The following is a 15,727-nucleotide window of genomic DNA, read 5'->3' as shown; positions in this document are numbered from 1 at the left end:
TTTGCAAGAATATTTTCATCTCTAATCACAGTATACAAATTAGAGCAAAGTCTCTCTCATATAATAAAAGATCCAGATGCTACTTGCCAGTGTATTTTATATAATGTAACAGTATCTTGTTCATTTTTCTTATGTCAGACTTGCAGAACCAATTCTATTATTGTGTAAAACAAAACAAAACACAAAAACAAAACAAACCTGTCTGCTCTTTATTAGGTGTCCGTGCTTTCTTTCGACTCTGAGTATTTACTTCTCGCTTTTCCTACCAGCATTATTAATCAATTAGCAAAAGACTTAATTTACTCCTCTGAGCTCCTGCAATATTTATTTTGTAATCTATCTAAGAAAAATCTCAAGATGGAAACATGACTAATCTTTGTAATTGTAGTTTACCTTTCTTCTGTTGGGCTAGCTCCATGCTGGAATTTCATCTTTATTTTCACAATCTATCTCTTCCTAACTCTAATGCTTCTCAAAGGAGCCAAACTTTTCTGCTTCCTGGAACATTTAAAAATCCAACTGAGGGCCAGGAGCGGTGGCTCACACCTGTAATCTCAGCACTTTGGGAGGCCAAGGTGGGTGGATCACTTGAGGTAAGGAGTTCAACACCAGCCTGGCCAACATGGGAAAACTCCATCTCAATCAAAAAATACAAAAATTAACCGGGTGTGGTGATGCACGTCTGTAGTCCCAGCTACTTGGGAGGCTGAGGCAGGAGAATCACTTGAACCTGGGAGGCAGAGGTTGCAGTGAGCCAAGATCGTACTACTGCACTCCAGCCTGGGTAACAGAGTGAGACTGTCTTGGGAAAAAAAAAAAAGAAAAAAAAAATTCCAATTGACCAGAAGAGTTGGATTCACCATAATAACAAAATGCTATTTGTTTTGCAGGATAATCCTTCAAAAACAGCTTCAACTCTACGAGGCAATTTCTATATCACTGGGGACAGAGGATATATGGATGAAGATGGGTATTTCTGGTTTGTTGCAAGAGCAGATGATGTCATATTATCCTCTGGGTAACTTTCTTTTCCATATGTGCATATGTCTGTGTTAACTGATCATCAGTGTATGCCACTCACCTGTATGTATTTCTGCCATATGTGTTTCTAGTTATCGAATTGGACCATTTGAGGTAGAAAATGCCCTGAATGAACACCCTTCAGTTGCAGAGTCAGCTGTTGTCAGCAGCCCAGACCCCATCAGAGGAGAGGTAAAAGAACTGATTCATGTCAACTTTATAATTTGTTGGCAATTTAACACATACTTACAAACAGTAGCTCAGTGAAACAGAATTAACCAAATGATTCATTCACTAAATGTGCAAGTCAGATAGAAATATGCTAGTCAGAAAGAACTGCTACAAAATAAGATTGAATTATGAGTTGCAGCTCTGACAAACAAAATAAGGCTGAAAATATGTACTAGAAAGAATTTGAATTCCTTCCATGGTGGACTAGGGCAAAGATGGTGTGAATGCCAATAACCCAGGCTCACATCAGGATGGGGTGACAGAAGTCAGCTGGATGGGATCAAGTTGTTACCCAGAAGGTCTGGAAACCAACGAGGTCCCTGGTGTAGTGAAGGAGAATGGGCTGGCATCAGATGTCAGGAGTGGGAACCAGAGGCTGGAACTGAGGTAACCATAAGCAGTCTGGGTAGGTAAATAAGTAGTGGTTTCAGGAAATAAACTCTGAATAACACAGGCGTCCTGAAAGCCCATTCCTATTGGGGCTGACCACACAGTATTTTGGCTTAAAAGTACCATGCCAGGCAGCCTCCTGCGTTTTGCCTGTGTGTCTACAACATGCCCCTAGGGTTTCTCTAGCTGAGTTACAAGTTCCCACAAGTATTTCTTCAAGCCATATCCCTTCTAACACTGAATCCAAGTTTTGAAGATGACATTGATGTCAATACAAATCCAGAACTTTCTGTACCATGTATTCAAGCTCCTTATCTCAAATCCTAGGTATAGGGCTTCAAGCACAGAGCACAGGGCAGAGTTAGAAGGTATCCAATCTCAGGGGATGAGATAGTCAAGTTTAAGGCAGGCTGGGCACAGTGGCTCACACCTGTAATCCTAGCACTTTGGGAGGCTGAGGTGGGTGGATCACCTGAGGTCAGGAGTTTGAGACAAGCCAGGTCAACATGGTGAAACCCTGTCTCCACTAAAAATACAAAAATTAGCCAGGCATGGTGGCACATGCCTGTAATCCCTGCTACTTGGGAGGCTGAGGCAGGAGAATCACTTGGACCCGGGACGGGGAGGTTGCAGTGAGCCAAGATGGTGCCACTGCACTCCAGCCTGGGTAACAGAACAAGACTCCATCTCAAAAAAATAAAAATAAAAATAAAAAAGTTTAAGGTAAAAATGGGAGATGTGCATGTTACAGTGGAAGGTGGATCTCCCCCCAGGACTGATTCCCCTAACTGATCTTTGATGCCAGAAGATACCCTGTAAGTCCTCCTGGATGGCCCAAAGTTGTTCCAGATATAGCCCAGTGGCTGGGAATTGGTAGTTTGTCAAGTTGCTAGGATGACAATCGCTATTTACTTTGAAAGGGTATATTCCAGGCAGCTGAGGGCAGGGAAAACAGTCAGTGATTATTGGCTTGTCTCTTCGCTCTGAACATCACCGGCAAGGTTTCACGAGTCTTAGCTCTTCCTGTACTTCTCCCCTACCGTTAGTCATCATCAGTTTTACCCATCTAGACAGGTGCTTACTAGGGACAGGATGGTAGCTGAGCCTTTCAGAACAGGGTTGGCTTGGCAGCCACCTGATATCCTAGCGTACAATATAGGAAAGATCTGTAAGTGGGTTGTGGTCCCCTCACAGCTCCAGGGTGTTGACATAGGGCTTGGATTAGTCAGAGCGAGGGGGAAAGTGTGGCCAGTTTTCCAACAGTGGTAGGCTGCAGCATTTCCTGGTAGAAGATGTGAGTAGGTATCTCAAACAAGGTGTTCATGAACACAACGGCCATGTGCTCCATGCCTCAGTTTCTGCTGCCAGGCCTATTCTCCTGGGTTAGGTCCTTCTCTAGGCTGGGTCCTGCCAGGCAGGGTAATTGGGTAGCAAGTTCCAGAATTGATTAAAAAGAATATTTGGATTTGAAATACCATTTTACCATTGGAATGTGAAATAAAGACTTGAGGAATATGTGTCTAGATCACTAGGTTCTTAAATTTTTGGGATCACATATCTCTTTGAGAATTTGAAGAACACCATAAGCCACTGTTAAGACTTATGCAGTGATGGAAATGTTCTATATTTGCACCATCCAATGCGATAGCCATGCACGGCTATCACTTGAAATGTGGCTAGTGTGACTGAGAATATTTAATCTTATTTAATTTTAATTGATTTAAATTGAAATAGCCACACATGGCTAGCGGCTATCATATTGAATGGCACAGCCATAGACTTTTCTCAGAAAAATACAAGATTTTGCATAGAATTTCATAGAGATTTGAAGCCCATTTATGGATTCTGGGTTAATAAATAAGACCCAAACTTCTTGTAATTCTAAGACTACAACTAAGAGCTAATGTTTTTGATGACTTACTATGTGCCAGGCATTATACATCTATGCTAATTCATTTAATCATCATAATCTCTTTTACAGAGAAGGAAACTGAGGCACAAAGCGATTACCTAACTTGTCCAACATTACACAACAAACTGTGACTTGAACCCAGCTGTTCTGACTTCAGAGTTCATACTCTTACCCATGTTAGGTTGTTCCTTGTTAATTTAACATTTTCTGCAGTAGTTTAAAAAGATAAAGGAGACTATCCAAGTTGTAGAAATCGTCAATATGTGAACCAGTATTGCAGTTCTTAAAATAATTTACCTTTGAATGACTCACTTGCAACAAGCCTAATTTTTTAATTTGTAAAAACGTTGTTAATGCAGCAGAGCTAGCATATCTACAAATACATTTTATAAAATGTCAAAAAGTGAACGGAACAAAATTATATCCATAGACACACACACACACACAAGGGTTCACAACTGCCCCATGGCACATGTAAATTAAAAATGTTCAAGTGTTGTTGTTTTTTTTTCTTAGAGACAAAGTCTCATTATGTTACCCAGGCTGCTCTCGAACTCCTGGGCTCAAGCAATCCTCCCACCTTGGCCTCCCAAATGTTGGCAGTACAGGCGTGACCTGCTGTGCCTGGCCACAAGGGTTTTGGGTAAAGACAAAAATGGGTAATAGCTCATACAATGTAAAACTGCCCACTGGTGAACAATGTTCAATATGTGAAAAAATTATAACTTCAAGTCTTTGTTTCTTACCAAATGGCTGTCCTGGTAATTTGTTGTTTCAAATAATCCCTTTTCAATGAAATCTTTACTCCCAGATCAAAGTGGATAGGAAATGTTGCCAGCTTATCTTTAAGTTGGACAAACGAATCTTTGAATTTAATAAGATTTCAGGCACTTAAGTGCAGGATATTTAATCATAAAAAAGCTTCAGGGGACTCTCCTGGAACTGTGCCTACAGGGAAGCATCATTCCATAGCCAGCTCCGGGCTGGTAATCAGGCTTTGGAGGTACATACTAGTTGATGCACCTAGACTCATGCCTCTAGGGAAGGCAGTAAATGGCAGTCCTGGTAGTGCCCTAGGACAGAAAATGACAGGACTCCAAATTTACTCTTAAAGGGGGCTATGAGGGATGGCCCATCTTTCTGTCTTCTCCATTACAGGTCCAAAAACTAGGCAGAGTTTTCAAAAACATTTCTAGGAAGGATAAAATTTGGAGAACAGGATTTGTAAGCATAAAGTAATAACATCTTTCTTGGCTTCTGCCAGTTAAAGGCCACCATGATTTCTACTCTTGTTCCTCAGGGCCATGGAAATGAATCAGAGCAACAAAAAAGTAGCTGCTGGAATCTTCACAGCCTTGTATAAAGACTGCATGTTCTCTGTGAACTGTTCCCTTCAACAAAGACATGGCAAACTCAGCGTGACTACTGTTTATAAGTAATCCCCCATGCTGAGGGCTAGCTGGACCAGGTTGGGTTGTTACAGGGGTCCCAGAAGCTCTCCTGTATTAGGTATGGACCAGGAAGTGGCTGTCCTCAGAGCACAGAGCTGGGATCAAACTGTATTAAAACACACTGGCCCACCCCACCAGGCATGTAGATTCTCAGAGCAAGCAAACAAGGCATACTAAAACATACAAATGCATAACTCATTTTCCTGGTGTTTCAAATATTTATTTTAGGTAGTAAAGGCTTTTGTCGTTCTAAATCCTGATTACAAGTCACATGATCAAGAACAACTAATAAAGGAGATTCAGGAGCATGTTAAAAAAACTACAGCACCTTACAAATATCCCAGAAAGGTAGGCATCGTAATTATAATGAATATTTGCTCAGTGTTATGGACAATTTCAACTGTTTATTTTTACATTTTAATGAATATTTTCTTCACACATGCTACACCACATGTCCCAAACTGAACTGATGACATATGGGTAAGAATCGGAATCTTTGAAATTAAAATGAAACCCTGAACCTATTTTGTTTGGTCCTTTGGCTTACTGGACTCACAGTAAATACTTAATATCAAGACAAGTTTCCTAACAATACCCTTTTCCCTATTTTGGTTGTTACCCAAAACCCATTCCAAAGACTATTCTAATTCTTCCACCTAGAATTCATAATCAAACTGCTGTATAATTGGCTTTATGTAAAGATAAAAATTTCCAGGCTAATTTTCTTCCCCTTGATGCCAACAGGTAGAATTTATTCAAGCGCTGCCAAAGACTATCAGTGGGAAGACAAAAAGAAATGAACTGAGGAAGAAAGAATGGAAGACAATTTAAAGTTGTTTCATTAATTACCATATCTATAAAACAAACATAGTATCTGTCAATCTCTAGAAACCACAAGATGATGGAGAGGTGATAAAAACTGTGGTAGTATGCTTAGAAACTGTTGATTTAAAATATCTTGTGGTTATGATATCAGAGGCTAAATTTTGAAATAAAATATTTGGCAAATTCCTCCTCATTAGTGTCAATCTTCCTATCATTTCTTAATATAAAAATACCATCAATTGCTGATTAATTTTTAAATGTATAGTATAGAAGCTGTTTCTGAACCAGATCTCTGCTACATAGGTTTTCAAACTTTAGTTGACTAATTCTTCTGATATGTTGATATACAAATCAGAACCAATGTTCAAGCCATGAAATAAAACTAAAGAACTTATAAAAGTTTTTAGAAAAATATAAAATATCACATAGAAGATTATGATAATTCTCAAAGTACAAGAATCTACCTGAAAATAGACTAGGGATTTTTATTAGTCACATTTTTGCAAATAATTTTAAAATAGTCAGCCGGGCGCGGTGGCTCACCGCTTGTAATCCCAGCACTTTGGGAGGCCGAGGCGGGCGGATCACGAGGTCAGGAGATCGAGACCACGGTGAAACCCCGTCTCTACTAAAAATACAAAAAAATTAGCCGGGCGTGGTGGCGGGCGCCTGTAGTCCCAGCTACTCGGAGAGGCTGAGGCAGAAGAATAGCGTGAACCTGGGAGGTGGAGCTTGCAGTGAGCTGAGATTGCGCCACTGCACTCCAGCCTGGGCGACAGAGCAAGACTCTGTCTCAAAAAAAAAAAAAAACAAAAAAAGTTTAAGACTTGTTTCAAGGTCTAACTATAAAAGAAGGATCATATACTATTGTTGCTTATTATATGTAATCTAATAAATACTGTTTACAAAAGATTACATTTGTGGTTCCTGAAGAAAGTATGGTAAATTCAGTAAACATTAATATATAAAATAAAAATAAAATAGTGTAAGATGTTATCAGAATACTCATGTTTGGAAATTCAAGGAACAATTAGGATTCATACATGAAAGGTTATCAATTCCTCATTGAAAGCCTGAGTCTCAAAGAATTTTTGGTGGAAATACTTAAATTTCTGTCACAAATATGGCTTGTTTCTGGAGAATTAAAAGTGAGTCCCCCTGTGGAATGAGATGGATCCATGCTGTTGGCTCTTTCCTTTTGAAGTGTTTGTTCCCATTTGAAATAACCACAACATTTTCTGTTTTCTTGGTATTTCCCAATAGGGCAACAATAGAAGATTTTTCCGTGGTTCGGTCCATTATTAGAAACAACAAGTCTCTTAGATCTCCGACCACACTTGCATAATGGAGGTGTCATTTTCCCACTCTTCCAAGGCTCTTGTAGGTTAACTGTAGAAGTTAATATAGATGGGAGACGCTTCCAGGAAGAACTTCTTACTGGGGAGCAATCAGATGATGTAGACTTTTCTTCATGAATAGTGAAGGGTTGTTTTTTTGCTGGTGGGAAAGCTTGGGGACTGCATGGATTCCTTTTGGTACCACCTGAAAGAAGAGGATGTTTCCCCAAAACTAAAGGATGAGACATATTGGCATTAACTCTGTTGAAGGTACTTGATTTGTGTTCAGGTAACTTAAAGGCAGAAATATTTGAACCTGGATCTTTGGCTTCTTTTACATTATAAATAGTAGTGTGAGGACTCTTGTACACAATAGACTTAGAAGTCTCAGATTTTTGAGGAGTTTCCTCTATGTCTCCAAAGTTTTCATGACTTGGCATTTCCAATTCTTTCAAAACCATTAATCTTTCTCCAGAATTAAATGAAATCTCTGAGTCACTAATGGGAACTGTACAGTCTACGTTTTCCTCAGGCTGAGATGCTGGCAGTAAAACCACATCCTCCCAATCAGCCAACACAGGTAAACAGTCCAGAGTAGAGCTCATTTCCAAATCAGAAACATGATGAACAGCTGGAATGGTGGTAGACACAAGTACCAATTCTGAACCAACTGTTGAAGCCTTAGATTTGGTATTAAATGCAAGATGTTCATTTTTTCCTTGCTTTTGCATATAGATAGGTGAATTCAAGGTAGGAGACTGCAACTGCCCCACAGAAGTAGAGGACTTAGTATTAAAAAGAGATAAGGAACTTTTGACATTGTGAAGACTTGCTTTTATATTGTTTTTTACTTGTAATTGATCCTGCTGTGCCTTTATAGTAGAATTTGCACAAATTGACTTCATTTGAACTTTTTCATGAGGATTTATTGTATTTTTAGGCTCCTTATTATATATACTGGGACCCTGGATGCTAATGTTACAGGCAGACATTTCTTCAACTTGATTTGTATTCAAATTTCTGGCCAGAATGCTGGAATTCTTCTTAGTGGGAACCTATGATTCCACAGACAAATGCAACAGCTTTAGAAACTGTGCATTCGTAATTTCTTCAGTATACAGTTTTATGACAAAAAAGAGAAATGTCATTGATTTATAAATGACTGCACACATTAAATCTACGTTTCAAAGAATGTATGACTGTTTATGAAGTTTGAGATGACAGAATAAAGAGGCAAGACATTACTAACCTTGTTCAACGACCTTGTAATTTTCATTACACAACCATCTCTGATCATTTTCCAAGCAAGAAGGGCAGTATTCCGAGAATCGTCCAACCCTGAGGATACAGATATCAAACACTGAATTTAGTGGTACTAGTACTATTTCCTTAGTACTAAAGAAATAACATAAAAAGAAAAACACCACTTGTGTAGAAATTGGAACACAGTTTTAGTTTTATGACCATCTACCAATTTTAATCATGATAAACTGGTCTTGGAAGTGGAAGGCTATGGCAGCATTACCAGTGAAAGACAAGCTCGTCCACATTTATAGAGGAGGATATGAAAATGTATTAGACAGTTCCCCAAAATGTGGCCAGCATTCTGTAGGAACCAGGATTTGTGAATAATCTAATAGCCTTGTTCAGTTTTTTCACTAGTCCATTCTATTATTTGAGCACTCGTTTAATCTCCATTTGATTTGGCTCATTCTTTTCATTCTTCTTAGCAACTAGAAAGCCACTAGATGGCAGTGTATCTTACAATAGTTTATGAAAGTGGTAATTTGAAAGTCTTAGAAACAATGTGAATTGTTTAGGAGTTTTTTTTTTTTAGGCTGAAGATATCCCTTACTAATGACATTACCAAAAAATGAAATTCATATGAAATATTTTTTAAAGGTCAAATGGCTTACATAATCTTTAATGTATACTAACCAGAATGTTCTCGTCCGGAGAATTCTATTCCTACTTCCTGCAAGGCACCACTTAGTCCTTTTGGTTTTCTCCTATAGAAAAGCTAATCAAATAAAAAGAGATATATCTAAAAGAAGATTACTATTTTAAAGGCTATGTATTAACCACTTTTCATAATTTTTAGTTCTATCAGATTTAGAATGTGCTTATTTTTTGTGTGTTGTTTTTAAATACTTTAAGAAATGCATTTATGTGACCAGTACAAAAGAAAGTATCTTATTTGTAGAAACCCATGCCCATGTGTAGGATAAAAGTTAATCATTTTTCAATAGAAAAAAGTAAACATACCCCCATTTTTTACCATTACCTTGTAAGTTGCTCTGAGATCAATCCAAGAATTTAAAAACACAGGTTTTAACAGCTGTTTTCTTTTACACTCATACTCCAGGCAAACCCCCAAGTCCCAGTCTGCATTAGGTACATTAAAATAGAACAAAGTCAATGATGCCACCATTTTTTACTTATGCTGCCACCATTTACAAATAGAATGCTGGAAGATCATATAAAATAGAACAGTAAGATTTCATTGCTGTGCTAATATCTAAAAATTATTCACTTTATATAACTTACTATTAACAAGTTAGGTTGATGACTAAATTTCAAAATGATTTCTTGAACACCCAGTAAAACCTTATTTCAGAAAGAAGAGTAAGATGTTAAATTACAAGGACTATATTTTCTATATTCTAGGAAAATATTAACGTTATTGAGAAACCAAACATTTTGTAGTAACTGGAAACCAAATATGACTATCAATGCTATCCTACCAATGACACAGTATTGCTATCAATGACTATTAATAGCAATGCTCTAACACAGTCATACAGAAAACCTACTTTAAATGGCTTATTTTTTTTCTTCTAAGTGTCAAAGCATAAAAGCAAAGGATGTTGAGCTGATGAAGACTCTGTAGAAAATAGCATAAGAGGGTTCACTAAATCATCTTGGCTTAATTCATAACAGTGGAACTCTAGAAATATTTTTTTTAAGTTCAGGCTTAATATTTTAAGGTATCCCAAAAGGTTAATTTAAAAAATATGTATTAATTTACTTTTCTTGGCTAATATCTGCTAGGCATTTAAATTTTTTTTCCTAGCCCAGAAGATTAACAAATATAATTCTAGGTTAGCAAGTATAAAACTAGAAATAAAGAATTACATAGTGGTAATGCTACCCATTTAAGATTAATAGGTATAACTTATTCTTTACCTGACCAAGTAACAAATGCACATGATTTTACTTCAGAAGTAGAAGGCTCTGAAACCCCAGTAGCAAAAATAATGTTCTTCTGTTGCTGAATCTTATGAATCCATTTACAGAACTGAGATAAGCAAATCTTCAGAGGGACTCCTTCATCAACTTGAGCCTGAGTAGAGAGTCACAAAAGCTGAATTCAACAATTAAATTCCATTATTATTTAGCATGTTTTATAACTGTGGAGAAAGATTAATGGTTTTAAAAGAATCAGAAATGCCAAGTCATGAAAACACAGTGTACTGTGGGAAGACATAACAAAGTGGTTCTAACTGGCAAAGAGTTTATTTAGTGGAAAGAGGTAAAAACACATGGGAAAGAAAGAATATTTAGAACCCACCAAGGTAAGAAAGATTAGGTTGATAAAAACTAAAATCACACAGAAATATGATCATTAAGTCCAGACTGACAGAAATGAAAGACAAATTTGAGTCGCTTAATTTCCATAAAATCAATTTGATCCTCATTTTTATAACATTATTCTTCCTTTGCTGTTTATTTATTTAATTAAAAAAATTTTTTTTTGAGACGAGGTCTTGCTTTGTTGCCCAGGGTGGAATGCAGTGGCATGATCTCAGCTCACTGCAACCTCCACCTCCTGGGTTCAAGTGAGTCTCCTGCCTCAGCCTCCCAAGTAGTTGGAATCACACGTGTGTAACACCATGCCTGGCTAATTTTTGTATTTTTAGTAGAGACGGGGTTTTGCCAAGTTGGCCAGGCTGGTCTCGAACTCCTGACCTCAGATGATCCACCCACCTTGGCCTCCCAAAGTGCTGGGATTACAGGTATGTTCCTTTGCTTTTTAAATCAAGTCCTGAGGTGGCTCACGCCTATAATCTCAGCACCTTGGGAGGCCAAGGTGGGCAGATCACTTGAGGTCAGGAGTTCGAGACCAGCCTGGCCAACATGGTGAAACCCTGTCTCTACTAAAAATATAAACATTAGCCAGATGTGGTGGCGTGTACCTATAGTCCCAGTTACTCAGGAAGCTGAGGCATGAGAATCGCTTGAACCCAGGAAGCAGAGGTTGCAGTGAGCCCAGCCACCTTACTCCAGCCTAGCCAACACAGCATGCCTTTGTCTGAAAAATAAATAAATACATAAATACATAAATCGAGTCCTGAATCTAGAATAACACTAATCTTATTTATTTATTTACTTACTTATTTATTTATTTATTTATTTATTTATTTTCAGAGACAAGGTCTGTCACCCAGGTAGACTGAGATTATACCTCCCTGCAGCCTCAAACTCCTGGGCTCAAGTGGTCCTCCCACCTCAGCCTCAGCCTCCCAAGAAGCTGGGACTACAGACACATGCCACCAAGTCAGGCTAATTTAAAAAAACATTTTTTTTTTTTTTTTTTTTTTTGAGAGATGGGGTTCTCACTGTTGTCTAGGTTGGTCTCAAACTCCTGGCCTCAAGCAATTCTCAAACATCAGCCTGCAAAGTGCTGGGATTACAGGCATAAGCCATCATGCCTAACACTAAATAAATCTAATTCCAAATGGTATAATAGCTTTTATTTTCTTTTTGAAACTGACTTCTGAATTTTAAGATTTGCATCATACCTGCTTTATGCCTGTCAATTCCATGCAAAATTCTGAAAGAATTGGATGTTCTTGAGGTTGAACATAAGCCTGGAACTCAGATTCAATCTGTCCAGTTGATGTGTTCAGCAACACTGCTGGAAATTCAACTAAATGAAAGAATAATCAATTGACATTTGAATAAATAATTACTGCTGGAAATTCAACTAAATGAAAGAATAATCAATTGACAGTTGAATAAATAATTTTTAAATTAATCCTGTAATCATCCTAAATTAAACATGTTACCATTTTAATTAAACAACCAGTTTTCAGTAAAAGCATACTAAAATGACCAAAGCAGTGTGACATAAAGGTTATAATAAAGTTATGCTAAAGAATAAATCAAAATATTGAAGTTATGAGCATGTTGTCTTAAAAGAAAACTCAATATAATTAAATAAATATAAAAGCCATATGGAATATAAAATTTACTTTTTTTGCAAAGGTATTTTTTTCAGTTTCTATGCCATTGAGGTGTTGTATGTAATATAAAACAACTATTTTATATAATAACACATTTAGGTATTTGAGATTTTGCTCTTTTTTATTCAACATAAGTTTTGCATTAAACTACCAATGCATAGACCATCCTGTTTTCTTAAACTCTGGGCTGATTTATATCTATAAACTTTAAAGGGACTCATCTAGTGCCAGCTTTGGCCATTCATAGCCCAGACTTACTTATTTCCTGGCTATGGTGGTGCTTCCCATCATTCCAGCATGTCGATTCAAAATCAATGACAATTAAGTAGTCAAACAACTGCTCTGAAAAAGATCAAGTTGTTCCTATGCTTTACCAGTGCTGAAAATGCAAGGCTACAAAATGCAAGGAAACAAAGCATACTACTCACTGGATTTGCTTCTTCCTAGATTTCCATTTGCTGGAGCAATTGACTTTCTCCTAATTAATCCAAGCTGCCTAAAAATGTGAAGCAATCCAAATATGATCAATGAACTCATTCGCACTCCTGTTTGAATAGGCTACCAAACATGGTACTGGGCAACAATCTCATTATTTATTGTGACTGAGGGGAAATTGAACTGGACTTTGGCTTTACCTGCATAGGCCTCGAAAGTATATATTTGCAAATTAGGCTAATTTGTTGGTTTTGTTTTTGAGACAGGGTCTCGCTCTGTCACCTAGGTTGCAGTGCAGTGATATGATCACCACTCACTACAGCCTCAATCTCCTGGGCTCAAGCAATCCTCCCACCACAGTCTCCTGACTAAGACTACAGATGCGTGCCACCATGGCCCATTAGCTTTAATTTTTTTTTTAAGGCAGGGTCTCACTATGTTGCCCAGGCTCATCTCGAACTCCTGAGCTCCAGCAATCCTCCCACCTCAGCCCCTCAAAGTGCTGGGATTACAGGCCTGAGCCACTGTGTCCAGCCAATTTACACTAATTTTATGTTACCCTGGTTTTACAGTAACACTGAGGAACTCATTTGAGTTCCTACAATCATTTGATTGTAGAGGTAAAAATGCACTGAAAATCTTACTTTTCCCCCTGCATTTTTTAAGCTCTTGCTATGTGTACAGTGCAGTTTTAAGAAGACAAGACAATGTAGGACATGGTTCAGTCTTCCAGCTTAAAAATCTGGGTAAAGAAACAAAAGATAGGGCCAGGTAAAGTGGCTCATGCCTGTAATCCAAGCACTTTGGGAGGCCAAGGCAGGTGGATTGCTTGAGCTCTGGAGTTCGAGACCAGCCTGAGCAACATGGTGAAACCCCATCTCTACAAAAATTATAAAACTTAGCTGGGGTGTGATGGTGCATTCCTGTAGTCCCAACTACTCAGGAGGCTAAGGTGGGAGGATTGCTTGAGCCCGGGAGGTGGAGACTGCAGTGAGCCGAGATCATGCCACTGCACTCCAGCATGGGCAACAGAGTGAGACCCTGTCTCAAAAAAATAAATAAATAAATAAAATAAAATAAGAAAAAAAGAGAAGAGCTTACTGAGGTCTTAAGTGCAAGTAAAACAAACTACTTGGTATTAGTAGGTAGAGTTTTAACTAGGCAGACACCTCCTGTAGTTTTCTGTGTTTGCTAAGAGAGGGAAGTGCCAGGATTTGGGAATAATAAATATCGTTTATTGATTGCTTACTACATAGCAGGTACTAAACTAAGATGATGGCCTCCTTTAATCCTCAACAAGTGTAGTAGCTAGAAACTTTTCCTACCTATATTTTATGGATGAGAAAACTGATTCTTAATTTGCCAAAGAACATAGCTTTGGTATGTGAACCCAAGACTGTCCAATTCTGAAGCTCATGCTATTTGCTAATATATTACATCTTTCTAGTAATCAGAAATATGCACAGCGCGTCCAGGAATCAGCGAGGACATAATGATTCATATTGTGAATTAAGAGGATCACTAGGCCAGGCACGGTGGCTCACACCTGTAACCCCAGCACTTTGGGAGGTCGAGGTGGGTGGATCACCTGAGGTCGGGAGTTTGAGACCAGCCTGACCAACATAGAGAAACCCCGTCTCTACTAAAAATACAAAATTAGCTGGGCGTGGTGGCACATGCCTGTAATCCCAGCTACTTGGGAGGCTGAGGCAGGAGAATCACTTGAACCCGGGAGGCAGAGGTTGTGGTGAGCCAAGATCGCACCACTGCACTCTAGCCTAGGCAACAAAACTCCGTCTCAAAAAAAAATAAAGATCACTAGAAAATGGGTTTGTAAAAAGTAAAGTAGAGGTTCCTCTTCAAAGACTTCCTTCCCCGTCTAATTAGGAATAAATAGTAACTTCTCTTAGAGCAAAATTTATTCAAAGACCTGTGCTAACATTCTTAAATATCTGCTAGACATAATAAAAAAATCAATGTACTTTATGTTTTTAGCTCCCACAATTTAGCCTAAATATTTGCCCTGGCGTGCTTATACTGGTCCAATCAAGCATTAAGTCATAGCCTGTTCGTCTTCCTTATTTAAAAGTGTTTTTACCTTTCTCAGCATTCCACAAGTTACTTCCTTCTTCCTTTGTTCTCCTCTGCCTTTGCCTCTTTTAAAAAGTTCTATGTTGCTAATCAATCGGGACAAATACAGAATGTGAGGTCCCGTTCCAGCCAATGGAAACCGGACACAGCAGTAGGGTGGACGCGCCACGTTATAAATGACCCTGTCTCCTTTGTTCCGTGTACTCTCCTGGCAAAACTGCTGGCGAGTGTACCCTTTCTGCAGGAAGTAAAAATGGCCTTACTAAATAAAGTTCAAGTTCTATTTCTTTACAGCACCGAGGAACGAGCATTTCAAACAGGTTGAACACCTTGACGGATTCAGTGTGTGGCCTGCCTGCGACCTCCAACCAGTCTGCAGGGCACTGTCACATCCAGTCATTTCCCAAGGCCTAAAATGGGCAGGCACTGGCTCAAGGCCACACAGTCAAGACCCCAGGGTTCGTCGGCCTCGGGCTCCTGTCACCCTAGGGTAGAAGGTGGCCCAAGGCTGAAGACCGAGGTCCAGGGAGGCGCCTTTCCAACCGTGCCAGAGAGGGCAGGTCGCAGACGCCGGGGCTGCGGGGAATGGAGGCCGTCACCGCAGATGCCACTTGCTGTGCTCTGCTCTGCCGCCAACGCCAGCGCCGGACCCGGAGCTACCCGCCCGCGACCCAGAACCCCCTTGAGTACCGCGCGAGCCGCTTGGTCGCCATTCCCAACACTCCTTGCTCTTCCAAGTCCAGTTGCCGGAAGTCGCTCGACTTCTACTTCCGGTCCGTTCAAACCGCC

At 39.0% G+C, this 15,727-nt stretch overlaps 2 protein-coding genes across 4 annotated transcripts in view; one reads left to right on the top strand and one right to left on the bottom strand.

The window, feature by feature from the left end:
* ACSM3 (acyl-CoA synthetase medium chain family member 3) overlaps nucleotides 1–6,019 on the top strand; it is a 40,571-nt gene extending 34,552 nt beyond the window's left edge. For both annotated transcript variants that reach the window (XM_003261465.4, XM_030800083.1), the window contains exons 11-14: nucleotides 891–1,018; nucleotides 1,113–1,212; nucleotides 5,233–5,352; nucleotides 5,749–6,019. In XM_003261465.4, the coding sequence (XP_003261513.1) occupies nucleotides 891–1,018; nucleotides 1,113–1,212; nucleotides 5,233–5,352; nucleotides 5,749–5,835 (435 nt within the window). In that variant the 3' untranslated portion in view covers nucleotides 5,836–6,019. The remainder of the gene's footprint in view (nucleotides 1–890; nucleotides 1,019–1,112; nucleotides 1,213–5,232; nucleotides 5,353–5,748) is intronic.
* An 801-nt stretch (nucleotides 6,020–6,820) lies between these two features.
* On the bottom strand, nucleotides 6,821–15,691 carry ERI2 (ERI1 exoribonuclease family member 2). Of its 2 annotated transcripts, XM_003261466.4 has the most exons (9): nucleotides 15,629–15,691; nucleotides 12,841–12,908; nucleotides 12,671–12,754; nucleotides 11,969–12,096; nucleotides 10,353–10,509; nucleotides 9,451–9,551; nucleotides 9,105–9,186; nucleotides 8,416–8,504; nucleotides 6,821–8,221 (listed from the first exon to the last, which is right to left on the bottom strand). In XM_003261466.4, the coding sequence occupies exons 1-9, from the start codon at nucleotides 15,649–15,651 to the stop codon at nucleotides 6,884–6,886; spliced, it is 2,070 nt and encodes a 689-aa protein (XP_003261514.2). In that variant the 5' UTR covers nucleotides 15,652–15,691; the 3' UTR covers nucleotides 6,821–6,883. The 2 variants fall into 2 exon arrangements, with proteins under 2 accessions (XP_003261514.2, XP_030655936.1); XM_030800076.1 differs by lacking the exon at nucleotides 12,671–12,754 and having other exon boundaries at nucleotides 9,445–9,551.
* Nucleotides 15,692–15,727: the final 36 nt, after the last annotated feature.

Source organism: Nomascus leucogenys, chromosome 2 (genome assembly GCF_006542625.1).
Source record: "Nomascus leucogenys isolate Asia chromosome 2, Asia_NLE_v1, whole genome shotgun sequence".
Taxonomy (NCBI): Eukaryota; Metazoa; Chordata; class Mammalia; order Primates; family Hylobatidae; genus Nomascus; species Nomascus leucogenys.
Note: the sequence above shows the minus strand (reverse complement) of the source record. Positions and strands in the feature narration are given on the sequence as shown.

What these genes read in the sequence shown, in the direction of transcription:
- ERI2 (XM_003261466.4), bottom strand. Translation starts at nt 15,651, where the DNA reads ATGGCGACCAAGCGGCTCGCGCG. An exon ending in TCTAGGAAGAAGCAAATCCA is followed by an intron (nt 12,755 to 12,840) that starts GTGAGTAGTATG and finishes GATCTTTTTCAG; the next exon opens with AGCAGTTGTTTGACTACTTA. An exon ending in TGCATTTGTTACTTGGTCAG is followed by an intron (nt 9,552 to 10,352) that starts GTAAAGAATAAG and finishes TACCTAATGCAG; the next exon opens with ACTGGGACTTGGGGGTTTGC.